The sequence below is a fragment of the Aspergillus welwitschiae genome (genome assembly GCF_003344945.1).
Source record: "Aspergillus welwitschiae strain CBS 139.54b unplaced genomic scaffold BDQ94scaffold_26, whole genome shotgun sequence".
Taxonomy (NCBI): Eukaryota; Fungi; Ascomycota; class Eurotiomycetes; order Eurotiales; family Aspergillaceae; genus Aspergillus; species Aspergillus welwitschiae.
In genome coordinates, this window is record NW_020798720.1 from 195,628 (window position 1) to 215,466 (window position 19,839).

The 19,839-nt window shown below is 50.4% G+C and overlaps 8 protein-coding genes across 8 annotated transcripts; 5 read left to right on the plus strand and 3 right to left on the minus strand.

Moving 5' to 3' along the window:
* The first annotated feature begins 21 nt into the window (after positions 1-21).
* BDQ94DRAFT_147872 (protein rot1) lies at positions 22-1,326 on the plus strand. The gene is made up of 4 exons (XM_026767090.1): positions 22-252; positions 340-454; positions 530-708; positions 758-1,326. The coding sequence occupies exons 1-4, from the start codon at positions 130-132 to the stop codon at positions 1,052-1,054; spliced, it is 714 nt and encodes a 237-aa protein (XP_026624018.1). The 5' UTR covers positions 22-129; the 3' UTR covers positions 1,055-1,326.
* BDQ94DRAFT_147873 (uncharacterized protein) lies at positions 1,327-2,165 on the minus strand. The gene is made up of 2 exons (XM_026767091.1): positions 1,924-2,165; positions 1,327-1,848 (listed from the first exon to the last, which is right to left on the minus strand). The coding sequence occupies exons 1-2, from the start codon at positions 2,064-2,066 to the stop codon at positions 1,443-1,445; spliced, it is 549 nt and encodes a 182-aa protein (XP_026624019.1). The 5' UTR covers positions 2,067-2,165; the 3' UTR covers positions 1,327-1,442.
* Positions 2,166-2,489: 324 nt separating this feature from the next.
* On the plus strand, positions 2,490-6,835 carry BDQ94DRAFT_180710 (putative non-repetitive nucleoporin; the record flags this gene model as incomplete). Its single annotated transcript, XM_026773693.1, has 5 exons — positions 2,490-2,781; positions 2,839-5,307; positions 5,362-5,450; positions 5,514-6,143; positions 6,213-6,835. The coding sequence occupies 5 exons, from the start codon at positions 2,490-2,492 to the stop codon at positions 6,819-6,821; spliced, it is 4,089 nt and encodes a 1,362-aa protein (XP_026624020.1). The 3' UTR covers positions 6,822-6,835.
* Positions 6,836-8,056: 1,221 nt separating this feature from the next.
* BDQ94DRAFT_147877 (TauD/TfdA dioxygenase family protein) lies at positions 8,057-9,936 on the minus strand. Its single transcript, XM_026767092.1, has 3 exons — positions 9,063-9,936; positions 8,663-8,997; positions 8,057-8,597 (listed from the first exon to the last, which is right to left on the minus strand). The coding sequence occupies exons 1-3, from the start codon at positions 9,743-9,745 to the stop codon at positions 8,485-8,487; spliced, it is 1,131 nt and encodes a 376-aa protein (XP_026624021.1). The 5' UTR covers positions 9,746-9,936; the 3' UTR covers positions 8,057-8,484.
* A 1,358-nt stretch (positions 9,937-11,294) lies between these two features.
* Positions 11,295-12,093, minus strand: BDQ94DRAFT_147879 (uncharacterized protein). The gene has a single exon (XM_026767093.1). The coding sequence runs from the start codon at positions 11,869-11,871 to the stop codon at positions 11,458-11,460; it is 414 nt and encodes a 137-aa protein (XP_026624022.1). The 5' UTR covers positions 11,872-12,093; the 3' UTR covers positions 11,295-11,457.
* BDQ94DRAFT_147881 (uncharacterized protein) lies at positions 12,094-12,814 on the plus strand (the record flags this gene model as incomplete). The annotated part of the gene is made up of 2 exons (XM_026767094.1): positions 12,094-12,303; positions 12,394-12,814. One exon carries the CDS (start codon positions 12,094-12,096, stop codon positions 12,301-12,303), a length of 210 nt encoding a protein of 69 aa, XP_026624023.1. The 3' UTR covers positions 12,394-12,814.
* Positions 12,815-13,543: 729 nt separating this feature from the next.
* BDQ94DRAFT_147884 (EXPERA domain-containing protein) lies at positions 13,544-15,444 on the plus strand. The gene is made up of 4 exons (XM_026767095.1): positions 13,544-14,104; positions 14,203-14,397; positions 14,501-14,653; positions 14,724-15,444. Exons 1-4 carry the CDS (start codon positions 14,011-14,013, stop codon positions 14,792-14,794), a joined length of 513 nt encoding a protein of 170 aa, XP_026624024.1. The 5' UTR covers positions 13,544-14,010; the 3' UTR covers positions 14,795-15,444.
* Positions 15,445-17,751: 2,307 nt separating this feature from the next.
* On the plus strand, positions 17,752-18,418 carry BDQ94DRAFT_64115 (uncharacterized protein). The gene is made up of 2 exons (XM_026776239.1): positions 17,752-17,882; positions 17,960-18,418. Exons 1-2 carry the CDS (start codon positions 17,789-17,791, stop codon positions 18,271-18,273), a joined length of 408 nt encoding a protein of 135 aa, XP_026624025.1. The 5' UTR covers positions 17,752-17,788; the 3' UTR covers positions 18,274-18,418.
* Positions 18,419-19,839: the final 1,421 nt, after the last annotated feature.

The following is a 19,839-nucleotide window of genomic DNA, read 5'->3' on the forward strand; positions in this document are numbered from 1 at the left end:
TCTTGTGTACTCCACCCTTCAAGGGCCGCCTGCGTTGCGCCTTTCGACGCATTCCTCTCGCTCTCTGCGATCTGCCTCTCCCTTTCTTTCGCATTGAATCTCTTCTCTTCTCGTGGGTATGAAAACAACATGATGGCAACGTACTTCTTCCTTGGCCTTCTATTAACGGCCGTTGGTACCAGCAGCAGCAGCAGCGCATCTGATCTAGAAGGAACATGGACAACCAAGTCCCGCCAGGTTGTGACAGGTCCGGTATGTTTTGCGCCGTGTTGATTGTTTACCAGCCTCGATGGGCCAGCGCTACCTGTTCGCTAACCGTTCAACCTCTGATACTCACAGGGCTTTTACGATCCTATTGGTGATAAATTCCTCGAACCCAATCTCACTGGTATCTCGTACTCGTTCAGCGCCGATGGACATTATGAAGAAGCCTACTATCGTGCCATTGCCAATCGTTAGTCCCAGAATTCTTGTAACCATGAAAGCGCTTGCATTTCCCCGGTTCTGACATGTCATGATCATTAAATAGCCCAGGATCCTTCCTGCCCAAAAGGGGTTATGCAATGGCAGCACGGTACCTATACCGTAAACAGTGATGGATCGGTGGACCTGACCCCGATCGCTGTCGATGGACGCCAGCTTTTATCAGATCCTTGTCAGTCCTCTACGGGTACCTATACCAGATACAACCAGACTGAGCACTTTGAGGTACTTGGCCTCTGCCCGTTTACTATATGAGAGCTACTGACAGGTATAGTCGTTCGCTGTCTCGGTAGATTCATACCATGGTGTCCAACGCCTTGACGTCAAGAATTTCGACGGATCGCCGATGCATCCAATGTATCTTATATACAAACCGCCACAGATGTTACCCACACAGACGCTCAATCCAAGCTCCTCCAGCAAGAGTAAACGCCAGGTCGAGGGAGGTACTGGAGGTCGCTTTAGCATAAAAGATTTGGTCAGCAGGGAGAAAGTTGGTGACCCGAATAACTGGCTGTGGCTTGGTATATTCATGACTACACTAGGAGGGATCACCTTCTTTCGCTCTTAGATGACCACAAAACCTGCGCGTTACCGCGGAGCAAGTATGATGGACGGCTGGACATGAATGGATATGGAGTTCGGAACATTACTGGAAGGGCAAACAGGAAGGGATAAATAAGGTCGGTAATTTTTGGGATGACATGCGATATGGCGCTAGGAACTTTCGTCTTTCTGTTTTGGCACAGCACGTCTATGACCTATCGTTTTGAAGGCACGCGAGTTCTGCTGTGTGGCTTTTACTTTACTTTGCAACTTTTATGGCGACCCGACATCCCGCCCAATGAACAATTTTTCCCTCTGATCCTTCGTATGCATTTCATTGAAGGGGAGCCAGGCAATTGGTCTAGGTATGCGTATTATACAAGTAGTTATTATACATTTTCTCGTGTCAGCCGTTAAGCGGAAGCAACCGCTTCTTTGGCAATTCTTGCGACTTCGGATCTCTCGGCGGGCTTGCCATCCAGGGCTCCTCCAGGGGAGAAGAGAGACTTGAGCAGGAATCCAACCTCAACCTTCTTGCCAGTCTCCTTCAGCTTGGTAAGTTCCTCAGCAACGATCGTCTTGATATCGTCCACGCTCATGGTTTCCACCTGGGCGCCATATTCTTCCAATATCGCGATGTGTCGATCCTCAGTCTCTTTCAAGTCGGGGCGGTTCTCAGCTTCAAATTCTTTGGCAGCATCCCTCGAAGCAGATATACGCTTGCGAATCAGAGACAGGAGTTGAAGGTCAGTCTGGATCGGCGAGTTCGTTTTAGCGGCGTTGTTGGTTTCGGAGATTAGAGCGCGAAGGACATTCAGCCTGGTAATGAGTGCAGACTACGTCAGCATTAATGCGCAGATAGCACTTGGGGACTTAGGTAAGAGTTAGAAGTACCTGGGCGTATCCTTAGCACGCATGGCAGTCTTGAGATCGGTTCTCAGTGCGGTCATCAAAGGCGGCAGAGTCGGACCAGCAGTGGAGTTCCAGCGCACCAGGCGCAGTCCCAGACGGGATGTGAGACGCATGGAGGGAAGCATGATGAACAATATAATAGCAGTAACACTCTTCAATGGCACAATGGATGAATGGGCTTTGCTGTGTTTGCTGCGGGCATGAAATCATGGGCGGAGGAAAAGCAACGCAAAGGCGGAGAGAGCTTGGGCAGGACCTCACCTCCGGGCCCGTGCACAATTTTGTTTCTCTTCCTGCTCGTTTTACGGCTCAGGCCTGTCATTATTCGGTCTGATCAACAACTCGCCCTCAAACCTCCCCGGCTGTTCCCGCCTCTGTTCATTGATGTTGCTTTCTCATACCTTCCCGTCCTCCTTCTCTTTTCTCCGCCCTCTCTATTTCACCGTGAATTGATCGTCCTCTTCGCGCCCTTGCGCCGACCGAATCTTCATCTCGCCGGGGAGCGCGACGAATCGCCAAAGCTTCCCACGGGCTTCTCAACCGGCATCATGTCTTATCCCGACCTCACGCCGACTCTCACCCCTCAAAAGCCCTTACCCGGTGCTTATTTCCAGACTCCTGCACCCACCGTTGCGGCGGCGGCGCCTAGTTTCTCGCCAAAGCCTGTCGCGGCCCCCGCGGAGCAACAACCAGCTTCACCGGTTGCGCTTCCCAGACTCCCCCCAGCCACGTTCAAGCCCAAGACCCAGGCGTTGAGCACAGAGGAGCGTGCTGCAGGAACAGTGAACGACACTCTTGCTCAAGAGGCCCGTTATCCCGATCTGGATAGCTATTTGTCCCGTAAGTATACTTCCGTCCGTCTCGAAGAGGAGGATCAAGTCTAACGCCCTTATTTAGAAGGTATCTCGTCTGACTACGATATACCCGCGTCACAATCATGGGCTCCCTTTCAGAAAGTGAAGATGTACAACATCCCCGATCAGATCTTCGACCAATACAATCGAGCGCAGGTGTCGACAAGCATGGGACTCTTCGCTGAGTTGAACCACGCCTGGGTTGCCATTGACAATGCACTTTACATCTGGGATTATACACATCCTAACCCCCAGTTAGTTGGGTTTGAATACCAACCGAACAGCATTAACACGGTTAAGCTGGCGAAACCCCGAGCTGGTGTGTTCTTGCCTTCAATCACGCACATCCTCGTAGTATCGACAACGGCAGACGTCATTTTGCTTGGTATGGGCTGTGAGACTACGGCTGGAGGCGCGCGGCAAGTCACATTATACCAGACGGGCATGTCAACATCGATTCGTGGCTTGGATATTCATGTCATCGCCTCCTCGGACTCGACCGGTCGCGTCTTCTTCGGTGGCACTTCGGACAATGATGTTTATGAACTCATCTATCAGCAGGAGGAGAAATGGTTCCAAGGCCGTTGTTCGAAGGTCAACCACACTAGCTCTCGTCTATCCGCATTCACGCCGAGCCTGAGTTTCACGCAAAAATCGTTCGAAAATGTGGAGCAAATGGAAATCGACGACACAAGAAAGCTACTGTACACGCTATCATCATCCTCCACCATTCGCGTCTTCCACATGAAGCCAGACGGCAGCCTTGCTTTGGTGATCACGAAGCCAGCCCTCGACATCTATGCCAACATCGGACACATCATCGCGTCTAATGAGACCCTGAATCCCAAAGTTCCCATCGTTTCCATCAGTCCCATCCCAGCCGCCGAGGCCTCTAGGTACCATTTGATGGCCACAACTGCAACAGGCTATCGCATTTATCTTAGCGCCACCGGCTCCTTCACCTGGTCTTCTGCACCGAACGGCACCAACGCACCTACAAGTATGCAGGCCCATCATGTCAAGACGCCGCCGTATGACGGCGCTTCCGCTGCTCAACTCCCCCCGAGCCTTCAGAATCAACCGCGTTTCCAAACCACAGTAACGGCCAGGGTGCCGATCAACACCCTGCAGCCTACCAGATTTACTGTTCGTTACCCTCCAGGTTATTTTCTGTGTTTCACATGTAAGGACTCCACAAACAAGTCAGACACCCTTTTCATTTCGGCCCCCGATTCTGGGCGCGTTGCTCGCTCTCAGGAAAGCGTAATTCCCGGAAAGGCTGGTGAAACTGCTGTCTGGCTCTCTTTGGGTAGCAGGGCTGAAGACGTGGGTCTCTGCTCTCCCACTACCCCAGCCACGAGCACTCCTGGAGGATTCGGAAATGAATTGGCTGTGCAGTTCGATAACCCGGCGGCCGAAATCGCTATTCTGACGAACACTGGCATCCACGTTATTCGGAGAAGGCGTCTTGTTGATGTCTTTGCGGCGTTGGTGCGTAGTGGTGGTACTGGCGACGAAGGATTGGAGGGAGAAGTTAAGAACTTCATTCGCACCTATGGCCGCAGCGAAACGCTTGCCACTGCTCTTGCAGTCGCTTGTGGTCAGGGTGTTGAGATCTCGTCTGACTCACGACTAACACAGATTAATGACCCCGATGTCCTGGAGTTTGCGCGCAAGGTCTTCATCGAGTACGGTGGCCGACCGACCATGAATGAGAATGCCGTCGCTGATAGCACTACTCTCGCTATTGACGCAGTTGTTCCGTCCCCGCGTCATGCAGGCATTGCTCTCTACATCTCCAGGCTGCTGCGGTCGATCTGGAAGAAGGAGATTGCAAAGGTTGGCATTGCTCCCAATGGTGCTCAGACAGTCGCATCTTCCGTTTCTGCTTCCAAACTGCAGGCCGTGCAAAGGGATCTTTTGGCTCTGCAGGAGTTTTTCAAGTCCAACAAGAGCTTCATCGAAGGGTTAAGCGGCCCCGAGGCTTTGACGCGGGTATCCACGAAGCAGGAGGAAACTGCATTGCAGGCGGAGCACCGCGCCCTTCATTCTCTGGTTCAACTTGTATCCCACACCATCGAGGGTATCTCGTTCGTTCTGGTTCTCTTTGACGAGCGAGTGGACGAAATTGTGGCATCTTTGCCGGCAGAGTCGAAGGAACGCTTCCTGAAGCTTACCTTCGAGGAGCTCTTCAGTACCAACAAGGGTCATGACATGGCCAAGGAGCTCGTGAAGGGAATCGTCAACCGCAACATCGCAAAGGGTTCTAATGTGGAAACGGTGGCCGACGCCCTCCGACGCCGTTGTGGCAGCTTCTGCAGCGCTGAAGATGTAGTGATCTTCAAGGCCCAGGAGCTTCTGAAGAGAGCTACCGAAGCCGGTTACAACTCGGAACTTGGTCGCAATCTGCTCAATGAGAGTCTCCACCTGTTCCAGCAGGTCTCTGACAACTTGCCTATGGATTACCTGATTTCCGCGGTGGAAAGCTACATTTTTAACCAATTTTTTGCCGGTATTTTTTAACCAGGTCTACGTTTTCGTTCACAATACTGATGAACATCTATAGGTGCGATTCAGCTCGCTCTAAACGTGGCTGCTCGTTCAGACAAGGCCAACATGGCACTTTCATGGATCGTCGATGGACGGCCAGAGGAGGTAGGTTTCTTTCGATCGTCCTGTTTTACAATCTCGCAAGTTCTAATCTCTTTTGTCTCATAGGACACCCGCAAGGACTATTTCTACTACCGCAAGCAATGTTATGACCTTATCTTCAAGGTTATTCTCGCCGTTGACAGCCTCGCTGCTCACGATCCCGGCGTTGTCGATGGACAATTGACGATAATCGCCAAGCGCAAGAATGAGGCATATGGTGTCGTTTCCGACTCGACGGATGAGGTGTTTTTGACGAGTTTGTACGATTGGTATTTGGAGCAAGGCTGGAGCGATCGTCTGCTGCAGACCAACTCGTCTTTCGTTGTCACCTACCTTGAGCGCAAATCAGCAGACGACCTTGCTCACGCGGATCTGCTTTGGCGGTACTTTGCTCAGTCGCAGCGATTCTTTGAGGCAGCCAAGGTGCAATTGGATCTGGCTCAGAGCGCGTTCACCCTCCCCCTCAGTCGTCGCATTGAGTACTTGGGCCGAGCCAGGGCCAACGCCTCCACATTCACGCCCGACACTAGCCGGCAAGCCCGACAGCGACTGGTGCAGGAAACTTCCAACCTTATTGACATTGCAAACATCCAGGACGATCTCCTGCAACGCCTAAAGGACGACAGGCGCATCGCGCCGGAACGCCGGGCGGAAGTTCTCAAGGATGTGGACGGACCCATCAAGGACATTAGCACTGTACGTCATCAGCCCAACCTTCCCTAGTCTTTCTTTTGCTTTTCTTCTTGGCTAACATTTTCCATGCAGCTGTTCAACCAGTACGCCGACCCTGCAAGCTACTATGACATCTGTCTCCAGATATTCTTCCTGGCCGACCACCGTAACCCAGCCGACATCCGAGCGACCTGGCAACACCTCCTTCAAGACCTGCACGATGAGGTCCTCGAACGGGGTGAGCCCATCCCCTACGAGGCCGTAATCGACAAAGTCCGCAGTTTGGGCAGCCGTCTGCGCATGTCCGAGTCTGTGTTCCCAATTCCCAGTCTCCTACCCATGCTCGAGCGCTATGCCCTGGAACACCAGCGTGGTGTCGGCCCTGCTACTTGGGTCATTGACCTTTTCCTCGATCTTGGCGTTGCTCACGAGACTCTCTACGCCGTCCTCGAATCCATGTACTACACCGACGAAGCTCCCTTCCAAGGTTCCAACAAGAAGTACATTGCCAAGGATCTCCTCTACCTGATTGAGCACTGGTTCCACGACACGGTCCGTCTCGGCGGCGTCGTCTTCGGAAGCGACCTCGTCGCTGAGCGCATCCTCGAAACCCTCCTTCTCCTCCAGCAGGGAGGTATCACTCCAGAGCAAGTCCAGCTGGCACAAGAATTGCGGACGAGAATCGATGATATCCTGCGGTGATCTATCCCACTTTTTGATTTTTCGATTCTCAATTTTTCCATTCGATCGCTTCCCCTTCCTTCACGTATAGCAATGTAACCAAACCCATTCCGATTATTCCTGTTCTGTCCTGTTCTGTTCTAGTCCTGGGCGCTGGAGTTTTGTGTATTTTCTTTACCTTTTTATTATTTTCTATTTCTTGCATGCATGCAGCATCCAGAGAGTCATGTCGAGTCGAATCAAGTGAAGAGAAGTGAAGTGAAGTGCCAAAATAATCTCATCATATATTTATTATATCATTTCAAAACCATCTTTCTTCCGACCTTTCCTCCGTTTCTGTCCATGTTCTGGATATAATCAAAGGTGTACTACTACTGACTGGGTACTACTCATCGACGTATTGAATGTAAGATGACAGTTGTTTAGCTTCTTCCTACTGGTGCTGAGCTGTATCACCACTACTGTATCACTTTCTACTACTACTTGTTATATATATACTAACCTTACCCCTCCGCCCTTAGTAGTTTTCTAGGAACTAAATAGTATTTTTCCTACCATCAATTACTCAATACTAGTAGTAAGACAGATTATTGCCGTTAGATTACCGTCTGATTCGCAATAGTGATGATCATGATGATGATCCTGCTTTCAGTAGCACCATATCTGAAGTTCCTTTCCAAGACTCACTCCGTCGGGAGCTTCGAGCCCAATTCCTATACTACTTTTGATGCTCCATTGATACCTTAACATATAGTAATTACACCAATAGTAGGTCCCAGCATGCTATTATTTTCTTTTCCATCAAGAGCTACTTACTAGATAGTGGCAAAACTGCACATGTTCTACTAGGTAAGTAAGTACTAGGTCATTGAAGTGTGCCAGATCGGTTCCCCCCGCTTCCCGGTGTTGATGGTGGGTGGGGGTGGGTGTGTTTGACGAGGCTGCATACAATACTTATAGTAATAATATATATTGCGTGATGTACAGGGTACATCTGATTATTTTGAGTTTCGGCTTTAATACTACTAGTACGTGTTTACTACTACGCGTTCAATACTGGGAAGATTGATTTTATTTTTGATCACTTAGTATTCTATGTTGATATTTTCGACGCGTGAACATGAGAATGAATAACTAAATCTGGTAGATAATAGAAGAAATAAAGTCTATCGGGTTAACAAATTCGAACAAAGCACTGAAAAATAACCAACAGAAAAAAAAGAAAATCATTGGCTTCGGAAACAGAAATTTTGGATAAAAGAAAAGAGAACAAAAAAAAAAAAATAATAAGAAAAAGAAAAAGTAAAGTTTGGCCCCACTAGTTCTAGAGCATAGAAGCCTAAACAGGGCACAAAATAAGGGCACTAAGGGTGGTGGGAAAAAAACATTAAACAGTCTAATGAACTAGGCCGAGGTATCAATCAAAATCAAGCAGCCAAGCAAATCCAGGCAGAAGAACGGGATAAAGGCGGGTAAAAAAAAGGTAAGGATGAGGAGGAGGGAGGATCAGGCACATGCGACGCGCCAAGGATCCCAAAGTCCGAGGGGTAGCGGGGAAACATTCTCCGGACCTGCTGCATGGAACATTATGGCTGGCAAGGCATCGCGGTGGCGTTCATACCCTCCAACATGTGCCGAGAACAAGGATAGAGCTCCTCGAACAGGTGGCGGAGGCCATCGGGATTTACTCGAATTGGTCGTATACAGGGATGGGCTTTTCGCCCAATGCGCACAGACGGAAGATGTGACGGAGTTTGGCGCCGTTATCATCATCGAGGTAGTCGACAATGGCGGAATCTATTGCAAATATCCGTCAGTATTGTTTTTGGGTGCTTATCTTTGGTAGGTAACAAGGAACTCACGCGTTGTGCAGCGATTGTCGAAAATCACAATGGTCCGAGGCTGCCACCTCACTCGCGCCTGAAAGTCGTGCCCAGTGATGATATGCTGCATGAGGAAGTCCAGCAACCAGCGCTGCTCGGGCTCCTTCAGACCTTGAATCTTGGTGATGAATTCGCCGTTCACAAATAGGCATTTCTCGCCCGTGACTGGGTGGACGCGCACAAGCGGGTGGACGGTGTCGACGGCTTCTTTGCGTACCAGGCCCCCAGTCAGACGTGCATGCTGAATCATTTTTGCCGATGAATGGGTTGCGCGCAGCGTGTCCAACCAAGAGGTGAGCGTTGGAGAAAGGCGCCTAAGTCATGCATTAGAATCTGCCTGCCTGACGGCTTATTCGTCGCGCTTGAGGATGATGCTTACTTGTATGCCATATCGGTCGCAGAGAAAACAGTATCACCACCTACTTCAGGTCCCTCCAGCAGCCCAAGCATCACATAGCCCGGGGGCTGGATCTCGTAGCTGACATCCTGGTGCCAGAGCGTCGTGGTGGTGCGCTGCGACAGGAAGCGAGTGATCTCTTCGCGGTTACCGTCGCGATGGATGATATGGAAACCTGGATGTCCGCGCATCGAGCCAGAGACGGGCTGGTAATTGGGCTTGCCAAAGTGACGCATGAAAGCTTCTTGTGCCTCAGGACCATCATCGATTAGATCCTGGTCCGGGAAAGCTACCACCTTGCGTTCGGCAACCAAAAGGGCAAGCTCATCCTTCTGGGCATCCGTGAGCTGATTGAGCTGAACGCCTTCCACAATGCTACCTATGCGTGGTTGGATCTCCGTCACCTTTGTGCTGGGTGTCAAAAGATTGCGCTTGGACTTATCCTTCACGCGCAGGGCAGGGTCCTGATATTCAAAAGGAGGAAGAGGATCGAACCAGACTTTGTCCCACGTGGGAAGGTATTCGGGGTATCTGGTGCGTAGGTGAGACTCCTTGGTGACATCAACGTAAGGGATATTGATGTCGTAGCTGATCGGCTCTTCCTCCTTATGGGCGTTGACGGGGAGAGCCTTTTTGGGCCGTAGGACAGGTGCAGAGGACGGCATGGTTGTGGATGTACGTGTTGACTTGTGTTTGTGTGTGTGCTCTTGTGCGAAGGAAGTATGTACGTAATGTAGTGTTGCTCCAGGGCACAAAGACGTTGAGCGGGACGTCGACTTCAAGAAAGATGATGATAGTGAGATAGGTGGAAAAGGAAAAGGACAGGAACCCGAGAAGTCAGGGTCAATTGAATTCACTGGAGATGAATGAGGAAGAAAAGAAAGTTCAGTCGAGGGTGGACGAGAGATGAATATATATCTGATCAGATACAACCTCCACCGGCTCGATATGGCGATAAAGGGATTGCACAAGCAGTAAACACGGCCAAATGTGGATGATATGGCTGCAGCAGCGCCAATGGCAATGCATCCACCGGAGGTTCGCTTAGAAAGAGTTAGACCAGGGATTATCCCTTTCAATCTCCGGACCGGAAAGCTTGGGCTGGTCGATACGCCCGACTACGACTACGACTCCTACTACTACTCAAGGCGGACACAAAAAAAAGGTCGTCTCGAAGCCATGACGACAGGGGTACAAAGTCGGTGCCGGACGGGTCTCGACAGATGAGAACAGCGGTCATCGTAGGGGGGTGAGGGGGCGGCGGCAAAGGAATGAACCACTCAGGAGCCCGCATGGCACAAGCAGTGTCTGGAAAAGGTGAAGGGAAAGAGAGCATACAGAGTGGACGAAGAGGCCAGAAAGGGAAGAGGCAGGCCGTTCGGAACAGGGACCGAGGCCAGCAACAGATGCACGACGGAATTGGGAGAAGCGGTCAAGGTCCAATGAATAATTAAGAATGGGGCATCGGCGCGCCCACTCCAAGAGTATAGCTTCCTTCCCGCATCGGACGACAGAGGGTTTACAGCATGGCAACGATTGTCTTCTCGGAGCCAAGGTTGACCGACCGCAGAAGCGATAGCGATTGGACCTGCCGATACTTCGATGGGAAGGCACTGTCTTCTCCCTGGACCCGGCGTGTTCCGGGGGACTGGCTCTCAACTGTAAATTGTTCCATTCGAGGTGGTTCTGGTGTGGTTTCACCGCTCTGATCTGGCGAACCCGGATGAACGATAAGCAAGCCAGAGGGCCTGCAAAGAAGGAAGAGGTGGAGCCATGCGGCCGGCACGTTGGGCCAATATCGTTAAGTTTGAGTCTGTTCCTTCTAGGGTAGACGGCACTAGATCGCGGAATTTGTCCTGTGCAGTAGTGGTGAGGAGTACCACTGCTACTACCAGCAGCAGCAGAAGCAGCAGCAGCAGCTACGGTAGCTCTGCTGCTATCTTGCATTAGTCCTTGCATCGCTCGACAGAAGGACGATGGTAAACTCCCGGCTTCGAGGCCGCGGCTGCTTTGTACTACTGTGGCCTGTATGCGCTCTGCGACAGGTAGCCATTGCCAATAATCCAGGAATATTGCAGCCCCTCTGCTAATGTTTGGTTGGTGGAAACCGTTTATCTCATGTCAAGAGGGCTCATGCGTACTCAGTACAACATTGTGAAGGGGTTAGAGTAATTTGTGTTCCCCTCTCTGTTTCTTCCAGTAAACAAGAAAAAATTTTCTCTTTTCTTTTTTCTTTTTTTTCTTTCTTTTTTCCTTTAGGGTGTTGAATTTTTTGCTTTTTTCATTTTTATTTTTATTTTTTTTTTATTTTCCATGTTTCTTTTTTGTTCGTTTAATTCTTTTTCTCCAAATTTCTTTTTTTCACTTATAAATTTGTTTAGGATAATGCCTGCTCTCTTTCTACCAGTATCCTGGTGGTGATCGATCGCGTCAACTCAATCGAACAAAAATAGTGCCGACTTTCTGGCTCCAGTTTATTCTGGGGCCACAATGCCGAGGAGGTACAAAATCGACTCAGCGCATACCCACTGTAGCTTCCCCGAAAATTTGATGTGTTCGCTCTCTCTCTCTCGGTATTAATGACGCCTTTGCGTATCCATGCTGCCTCTTCGAAGGAGCAAACAACACTGGTGTCAATTTCTACCTTTTCAACAAGCTTTGTAAATTTTGTTTTCTCCCTTCGGAAGAGGTGAGCAACCGTGTAAGTCAAAAGGGTCACACATAGACCCAGTTTGGGCTTCCATCCAACGGCCGAAAAAACTTGCTCACAGTATCCATTCATCCTTCGCATCAAGTCCAATTTGAACCAGGGTGGAACAGACAGGCCTGGCCGATCTTCTCGCGCGCAGAGCCAACGGAGCCTCTCGCGCGAGTTGTGACGTTGGCTTTCATTTCGGGAATGCGGTTCAATGTCCGTGGACTATCGGGTTTCTCCACCAAGCCACGTTAATGTTCCATAATCGGTAGAGATGGGCCGCGGAAGGTCATCCAGGCTATCTAGAACATTTCCCAGATGGCGTCGAAGGCCCACAGAAGCCTCGAAGGAAGGTTGCAGGAGAATTGGTCTGATCATAATGTACGACTGTGTCCGCCCAGCTGTTCAAACCACATTATGTCCGCGTTTGAGCAACCCTTCAAACTCAGAGCTTCCGAGTCTGGAGGGGTCGAATTGCGATTAGGACCAGAGTTTTTGTGTCATCCGTGTTTTCGTCGTAGGGTCTGAGTGCTTTGTCTTTCATTGATCATATCTACTACCTATACAAGTTAGCCTATTCCTGCTGCCATTCAAGACAATCTAGGAATAAGTATGTACGTTGTCGACTGATGCCCGTTGAAGGTGTCACGTCACTGATTCGTTGTCCATTAGCTATCTGTTACGAAATATTATCCCAACTGGTGCATGGGGTAAACGGAATGTCAAAGGATTCCCAAGTTTGGTGCCAGTGGGTACGGTGGATGTGGATAGTCAACTACTGGTTGAGGCTGGCGACTATTCGCAGGGTGTTCTTGCGAGATACAGCAACTAGATAGCACCGGCGGTCAAATTTGGCCCCAAGTTCCGGGGAAAGGGTCGATGTGACCTCCAAGGTACGTACTTAGTGCCTGCTTACCCTGGGAGTCGGGCGACGCATTTCCGGCGGTTGGAGACTAGCCCACTCTGTGCGAAACACTATGCGACAATGGACTGACGGACGGTGGTGCAAAGTGTGGCGCTAAGCGCAAGCTTCCCGTCGTCCGCCCACAAAAATGATGTCTAGGAGGACCGGGCCAGCTCATGAGATAGGGGACCCAGGTACATTTGACGTCGAGGACATTTCCCGGATCAGGTTGCTTTGTCTGCAGAATGCATGCTATTATTGAGAGACATGGTGGGATCAGCGTGCAGGTGGCGGATACCAGCTGCTCACATCCTTGCAGTACTTTTGTTTTGATGCGTAAAAATGAGTCAAAGGCCGATTCCGGGCCAAGAGGAGCCCAGAGGCAAAAGATCAGCCCCAAGGGAAGGGGGAGGGGCAGGCGCCACAACTAAGGGATCCTGGGCTCCAGTAGGACTTTTGCATCACAAGCTTTGCCGGGGGTCGGAGGTCGCAACGAGTAAGCTGAAGGCAGGGTTGGAGAATTGCGGTGAAGACGACGCCCAGTTTATCGGGCCGCCCTGGAATGAGAGATCACCATGAATCTATGACCGATAGCTTGAGGGCGGAGCTGGACCAGCTACCAGGGTGGACATGGCACTAGGATGTCTCACACGACGATAAGATTTCGAAGAATATATCGATATACTATTCAATATGCAAAGCCGATGAGTCTGCAAAAAGCGACCCCTGAGGGGGACAAGACCATTAATTCCTGCTGTTTCCAATATTTCATACTTTTTGGGCTCGTAAACCGTTGGGTCACCACGGCTGGTTGACAGTGGGCTAAACTCACCTTACCCGAGCAGACATGATTGTTGATTGACCGATATCTGGACCGCGATCCACACGACTAAGCTTAAGCTATGTTTAGGGACTTCTGAGACGCGTGCAGTGGAAAAAGCAAACATTCTGCCAATGTAGTGAGTATTAGGTAGGTCTCGGACAGACTTTTCCAGCCGATCGGGTCTGGCGAACGGCGGGGATTTTCTCGATGGCTTCCTTTTTTTTTTATTTTTCTCATCGTTGCTTTTTTTTACTTTTCTGTGTTTTGTTCGTTTGCTTCGTTTGTGTTTCCTCTTCTCGGAGAACCCGTGACGGTCAGCTGACCCGCTTTCTCGCTCCTTATCCTCGCGCATATCAGATTCTTTTTTTTTCTCTCCAGCTAGACTAACTAGCTAACTGTCAAACGAAACTTCTCGGCCGGACGAAAGGGACCGACCTATCTACATCCTACGGCCTACGTTTCTAGATAACCGGGAACACCTTCTCCTTTACGCAATCCCGAGCCCAGAATGGCTTCTCCGACTGCTCCCGCCTCTCTGTGGAGCCGGAAACGCGACCTGATCTACTTCTCCTTCTTCGCTATCCACGTCCCCATCATCTTCCGTAAGTCGGTCAAAAGTTGCCCTTCCCACTGATATACAGAAACTCGTTACGTAGTCCCGAAACCCACTAGCTGACTATCAATCAATCAATCCTCCTAGTGGTCGACGCAGCCCCGATCCTCCCCACCGCCCTCCAATCCAACCTTTCCCACACCCTCCGTCGGTTCTACATCGATACGTACCATGACAAGTTCTTCGAGGAGCCACCAGCCCCCTGGTTCTACTTCTTCATACTCATGGAGTTATTCTACCATGTGCCAGTAAGCGTCTGGGCGCTTGGCGGCCTGAAGAGAGGTGCGGATCTACACCTACTATTATACACTATACCTACTGTTACATCATAGCGCTCGGTACCTCTCTATCTCGACTAGGAGCTAACGAGTGGATTTCATGACAGATGACCCTCTTGTCCCCCTTCACCTCCTCATTTTCGGTCTTCAGGCCTTCCTTACCTCCACAGTCTGTCTGGTTGAGGTCTGGAGTTGGGCAGATCGCACAGTAGCCCAAAAGCAGAACATCAGCATGCTATATGGGCCCTATGTCGCTCTTGGTAAGTAGATGCTGCATGCACCCTGGACATGTAAGCCAAGCTGGACTGCTGCTGACTCACGCTCTGATAGGTGCATTCATGGCACTGGATATGTTCTTTAGACTTCGGACCAGACTGCTGGTCAAGTCTAAGAAGGAGTAAGTAAGTCAACAGTAATCAATTTAACATGATCCCGATATTCTCCCTTTCCTATTTCAGTGGAGGGCATGTATGCATACAGTATCCAATGCAGGGGGTGAATGTGCTGGGACGATAATCCATAGATCACGTAAAAGAAAAAGAAAAATGAAGCAAAGGAATGGCAGATCTAAACTCAGGCCTGCATGCGCCTGCAAGTTGGAGAGGGTGTACACAGTACTCACTCAAGGTGTGTACTTTGTAGTAATTAGGAGAGGTGTTAGACGGAAATGTTTCGCAGACCAATAAACTAGACCAGTCACTGGGTTCTAGGCCTGGGAAGTACATGAGCCTAGTCATGCAAGGACATCAACCTGCCTTATCGTGCTGGACTTAGTGCCGGAGTGAACTGATGGCGTAAGGCATACATGCCAACTCGCTAAGTTAGGTGTGGTGGGCTGAAAAGTCTCTATGGTCTGTGATCTGTGCTCTGTACATTGTACAGGTAGAGATGCATTCCCACTAGATACTTGCTGTGTAAAGTGTAAAGTTGGCAGCAGGACCCGCTACACCGACCCGATCGCTCTTAATCCTGCAGCTGCATGATATAGGTCGGGACGAAGCCCAATGTAAGAAGAGGAGGGTTGTGGACGGGGAAAGCAGGGATTGTTGGCCACAGGGGCTGGCTGAAAGTATGAAGAGATGGTCTCCAAAAGATCCTCAATAAAATCCGGGTGGCTGCTGATAATGTCTATCTTGCTTGCTAAGTATAGAGTTCCGTGCTGGGATCATGGGAGTGTAGGATCACAAAAATGCAATAATAGTTACGTCCGTAGGCTTCATTGTTACAAGGGAAACAAGAAAAAAAGAAAGAGACATGGGTAGAGAATAGAGCGCCATCGCACAATCTGCGCACAGGTCTCGCTGTGGTTGATGATAGATCATATTACAGCGGTACGAAAGTTCCCGGGATTGCTCACCCGGCACCAAATTGAAGGATTCCAAAACGGTGACATCACCTGCGTCATATCAAGAATCCAATGGCTCCGTCTAGGTCTCCGTTGGCTGCGTCTAAAGCTCGCATGGCTTCTTCTCGCGTAAAGCCTAGTTCGGTGATCTTCGCGATGGAGTCCGCCGGCCAGCGTGACTGCGGCGGGGCTGGGCGGGAAGAGGATGCCGCAGAGGCCATGTTGGAGCCACCAGCTGCTTGGCTGCGGCTGGCCTGATGCGTGACCGCACCTGTCCGGGCGCCGACTTCGGCGCCATCGGCTCCCTTGATCATGGGCTCATCCTCGAATTCTTCCTGAAGGTGCTTGGGAATGTCGGCCTCTCCCAAGAATGGGACCGCTTGGTCTTGGATGATAAGTGCGCCTCGTTTGAGGTCAATGCAAGCTTGGTGTCTCCTCAACATATCCAAGCCTAGGAGTAGATCAATGTGCTTTCCTTCCATAACAGTGAAAGAGCATGGAAGAAACATGCTTCCAATCTTGATTTGTGCTGAGTGCACCCGACCTATGATGTTGGCTGTACCAACACCCTTTGCGATACCCCCATAGCGCTGGTCAACGAGTCGCATGATGTTGCACGCGGTCGCACATTCGGGTGACATTATGGTGACCTGTGCGCCGGAATCGACGAATGCGTTGAGTCTGTGACCATTGACCTCGACAGGGATATACAGCATGGTTACGCGACCAAATGCTGTGCGTTCATGTTAGCAACAAGGTTGACACGGAAATCGTTCAGCCCACTTACACTCTGGATGATGTTCCATGGCATTGTGGAGGTTTTCCGTTACCGCGTTTTGACGGATAATCTCCTCGATCTCTCGCTGGTTCTCTGGGTTGAACGGATCTGCATTCAGCATCGCAATCCGAGCCTCCTTCTCTGCTGCGACCTGAGCCTCGCGCTGTTGTTGTCGTTGAAGGACATCACGGAAGCGCTGTGCATCGTTGGCCACCTCCGCCAGTTCCGGGTTTTGCCGTCGAACAGCCTCGCGCACTTGCGGATTACCGAGAATATGTAGACGAATTGTCTCGGGATCTGGTGTCATTGCCTGTCTCCGTTGCAGGTTTTGTTGGGCAGCAGCAGAGCTGGGGCCCCCTATACTCCGTGGGGGAGGCTGAGGCCTCCGCAGGGTAACCTGAACACCTATCATGTCGCCCTCACCAATGCCAACCTGTTCGAGGGTGCGAGCATCATCGGCAAGTAGTTGATTATTGTAGAGGATACGTTGAGAGGGAGGAGGGATGGAGGTTTCGCTTTCAACGATGGCTTTGAGGAGCTCGACGGTCATGTCCCCACCAACTTCCAGGGAAAAGATGTCGGCGTCGGCCTGGTCCGGACGAATCACGCTCACGGTAATGCGCCTGTATATTGTGAGAGTCTTCGGTTAGCTACATATCCACTGGATCTTTCATGTTCTCCGGTTATGGGCTTCTCCACGACATACATGATGCTGTGCAGCTCTAGTGCGGGGAAGCTCTCCCAGACTCGGAGATGGTCAAATCAGGTCGGGGAAACCGGCAAATGCAAGCCCTGGCTAACTCTGGAGCAAATTTTCTATCGAGTCTATTGATAGCCAGTAGATCAGGGTCTTTGTTCGGACAGCCTTAGGTGGCCGACGGGGCGAATTATAAATACAGTCACACCAGCGAAGCGATCGACGCGAGCCGGCGAGGGAGGGGGGGAAGTGGCGCTGAGAGGGGAAGGGAAAGGTGAGAGGACCGGGCTCCAGACGACACAGGAGACGGTCGAAGCGACGACAGGGTATCCTGGAAACAGAGGAAGCCAGAAGGCAACGGCGTAGGAGAGAGAGAGCAAGCGTAGGACGAGCAAAGGCGGGAGGAGGTGAGGTTACGGTTCCTGGTGAAGTGCAGCAGCGGGCGGAGCACCTCACAGCGGCCCGCCTGATTCGGTAGGCAGCCAGTCATGCGTCATCCGCCGCGACACCCCGACGTTTATACTTCCTGTCGCCATCCAGCCTGTTTTCTTCCCCTTTACTGGGTTCCAAGAGAAATGGTTTGCGCGTTGGCTTTGCTATGTCGGGTTTCTTCCTCCTCTCGTCAAACTCCAAAAACAGCACATTGCCTCGAGGAAAACCACCGTACAGGTAAGCTCTTCTTTCTTCAAATGCTTCTAAACTACGGTCGCGTTCTAGACCTTTCTGAACCCCCAACGATTATCCAGCAAATCCATCCATCCATCTTCGGGCGGTCTCATCAACCCTCCAATCTGTTGAGCAGCAGCGTCCCCGCAGTTCGAGATATTTGCTCCACGAAATCACGCAGGATACTGAACTTGCAAGCAGCATCTTTTACCACTCACAGCACTACGATAAGAAAAACCACATGCATGCCCACATTCTTCCCCCAGATGCCATACATGCATCCCATTGCGGCCTGATGCCACGAGGTGCAGCCACCGGACATCCATCAACATGTATGGAACTCTCGCCAGACAAAAGGACTCTCCCATTCCCGAGTATATCCGCGCTTCTCTAGCTCGAGAAATAATGACCCCCACGGTGCTCGCTAGCTGTTCATTGTCCAGTCATCTAGGTGCCCGCTCCTACTACCACTTTTAGCTCGAAATAATCCATGTCCGTGATTGCCACCTAGCTGCTTACTGCTGGGGACAATACGAGACTAGCGGCCCCAAGGCTCAACATTATACCAGGATTAGGCCCATGAACCCACCATTGAGACCTCGGTGGCATCAGGCAGACAAGTCTGCACGCCCCCAAGCTATTGCAGAGATGCCCTAGATACTCGTTTCACTCACTTTAACCTCTATGCAGTTCATGCGTATATTGCATAATGCACTGCGATCGAGCAGCCTTGTGCGAGGCCATAGGTACCACCAACGCAGTTTACCACACTTTTTGCCAAGAGACATAGTCATGACGGAGACATACGAATCGTTTCGGATGATCCCTAGGCTAAGTGGTCCACTACAGTGTTAGTGAGACAGCCGGGCCTTCCATCCATGGAGACTACAACTTGTGCGATTTAATGCTTAGCATAGCGGACTGCGCCACTGGTAGTGCACAATTCTACTTGAGTCGAATGGATATCTGATTTATGTAAATTAGCCGATGAGCTTCTCTGAAGTCAGTATCGGTTGCTGTCAAGATGCTAGGCGTGATCGTGTTTAAAGGTACGTTGATCTATATATGCCCGGGCAACTATAAAAATATATATATATATATATATATATATATTTGACACTGAAAATGAGTAAGTGATGTAGGAGAAAAGTCCTCGGAACTTTTTGTTGTTCTTCATCAACACCGCTCACCCATGCTGAAGTGTGTCTCTTTCTTACTGACAGCTTTTAGTATGGAGTAGTATATGAAGACCTGAAGTTCAACATGGTGCGGAGACATTCGCACGATCTATACCAATGGCAACATTTCTGCCGATCAAGGCCCACTGATAGGCCAGTGGCTTCCAACATCTTTTTTCTTTTTGTTGGATGGTCCTCTAGTAGGCAATATCAGAGCGCCATGAGTTGAACCCCTCAAACCATTTGTCAGGACCAACATCCAGACTAGGTGGCAGTGGAACTTTGTTTGTTTATGCTTTCATTTTCAAGAGTCGATATTAATGGGATATACCCCTCATCTCCAATTTATCACCCGAGACTGAGAAAATATTGCTGCGTCCTTTTATATCTGCTGTTGTATATAATCATCAATACCCTGCAGCCTCACCAGGTACTACTAATGGTAGACTACTATTCTGGCCTCCTTACCTTCAGAAACAACCTGCCATTTGGATATCAAGAGTACCAAAGAATACAGTTCCGTTAAACCAATCCGTTCTTAACAGTTTTGCAGTGAGCATTAAGGCCCAGTCTAATACGGCCGAGCTGTTCAGCCTCGACACGGCTCATGAAAGATCGCTACATGTACCAGAGGGGAGCTTTGATGGTTGGGAAGCGCCAGATCATATCCCTGTCAATTCACTGCTGAGTGCTTAGTGCCTGCCCTCGGCCGCAAATAATCGTTGCTAACTCCGATAACCCCGTCACTACCCCTCGACCCCTCACGCAACTGTGCTTGAAAG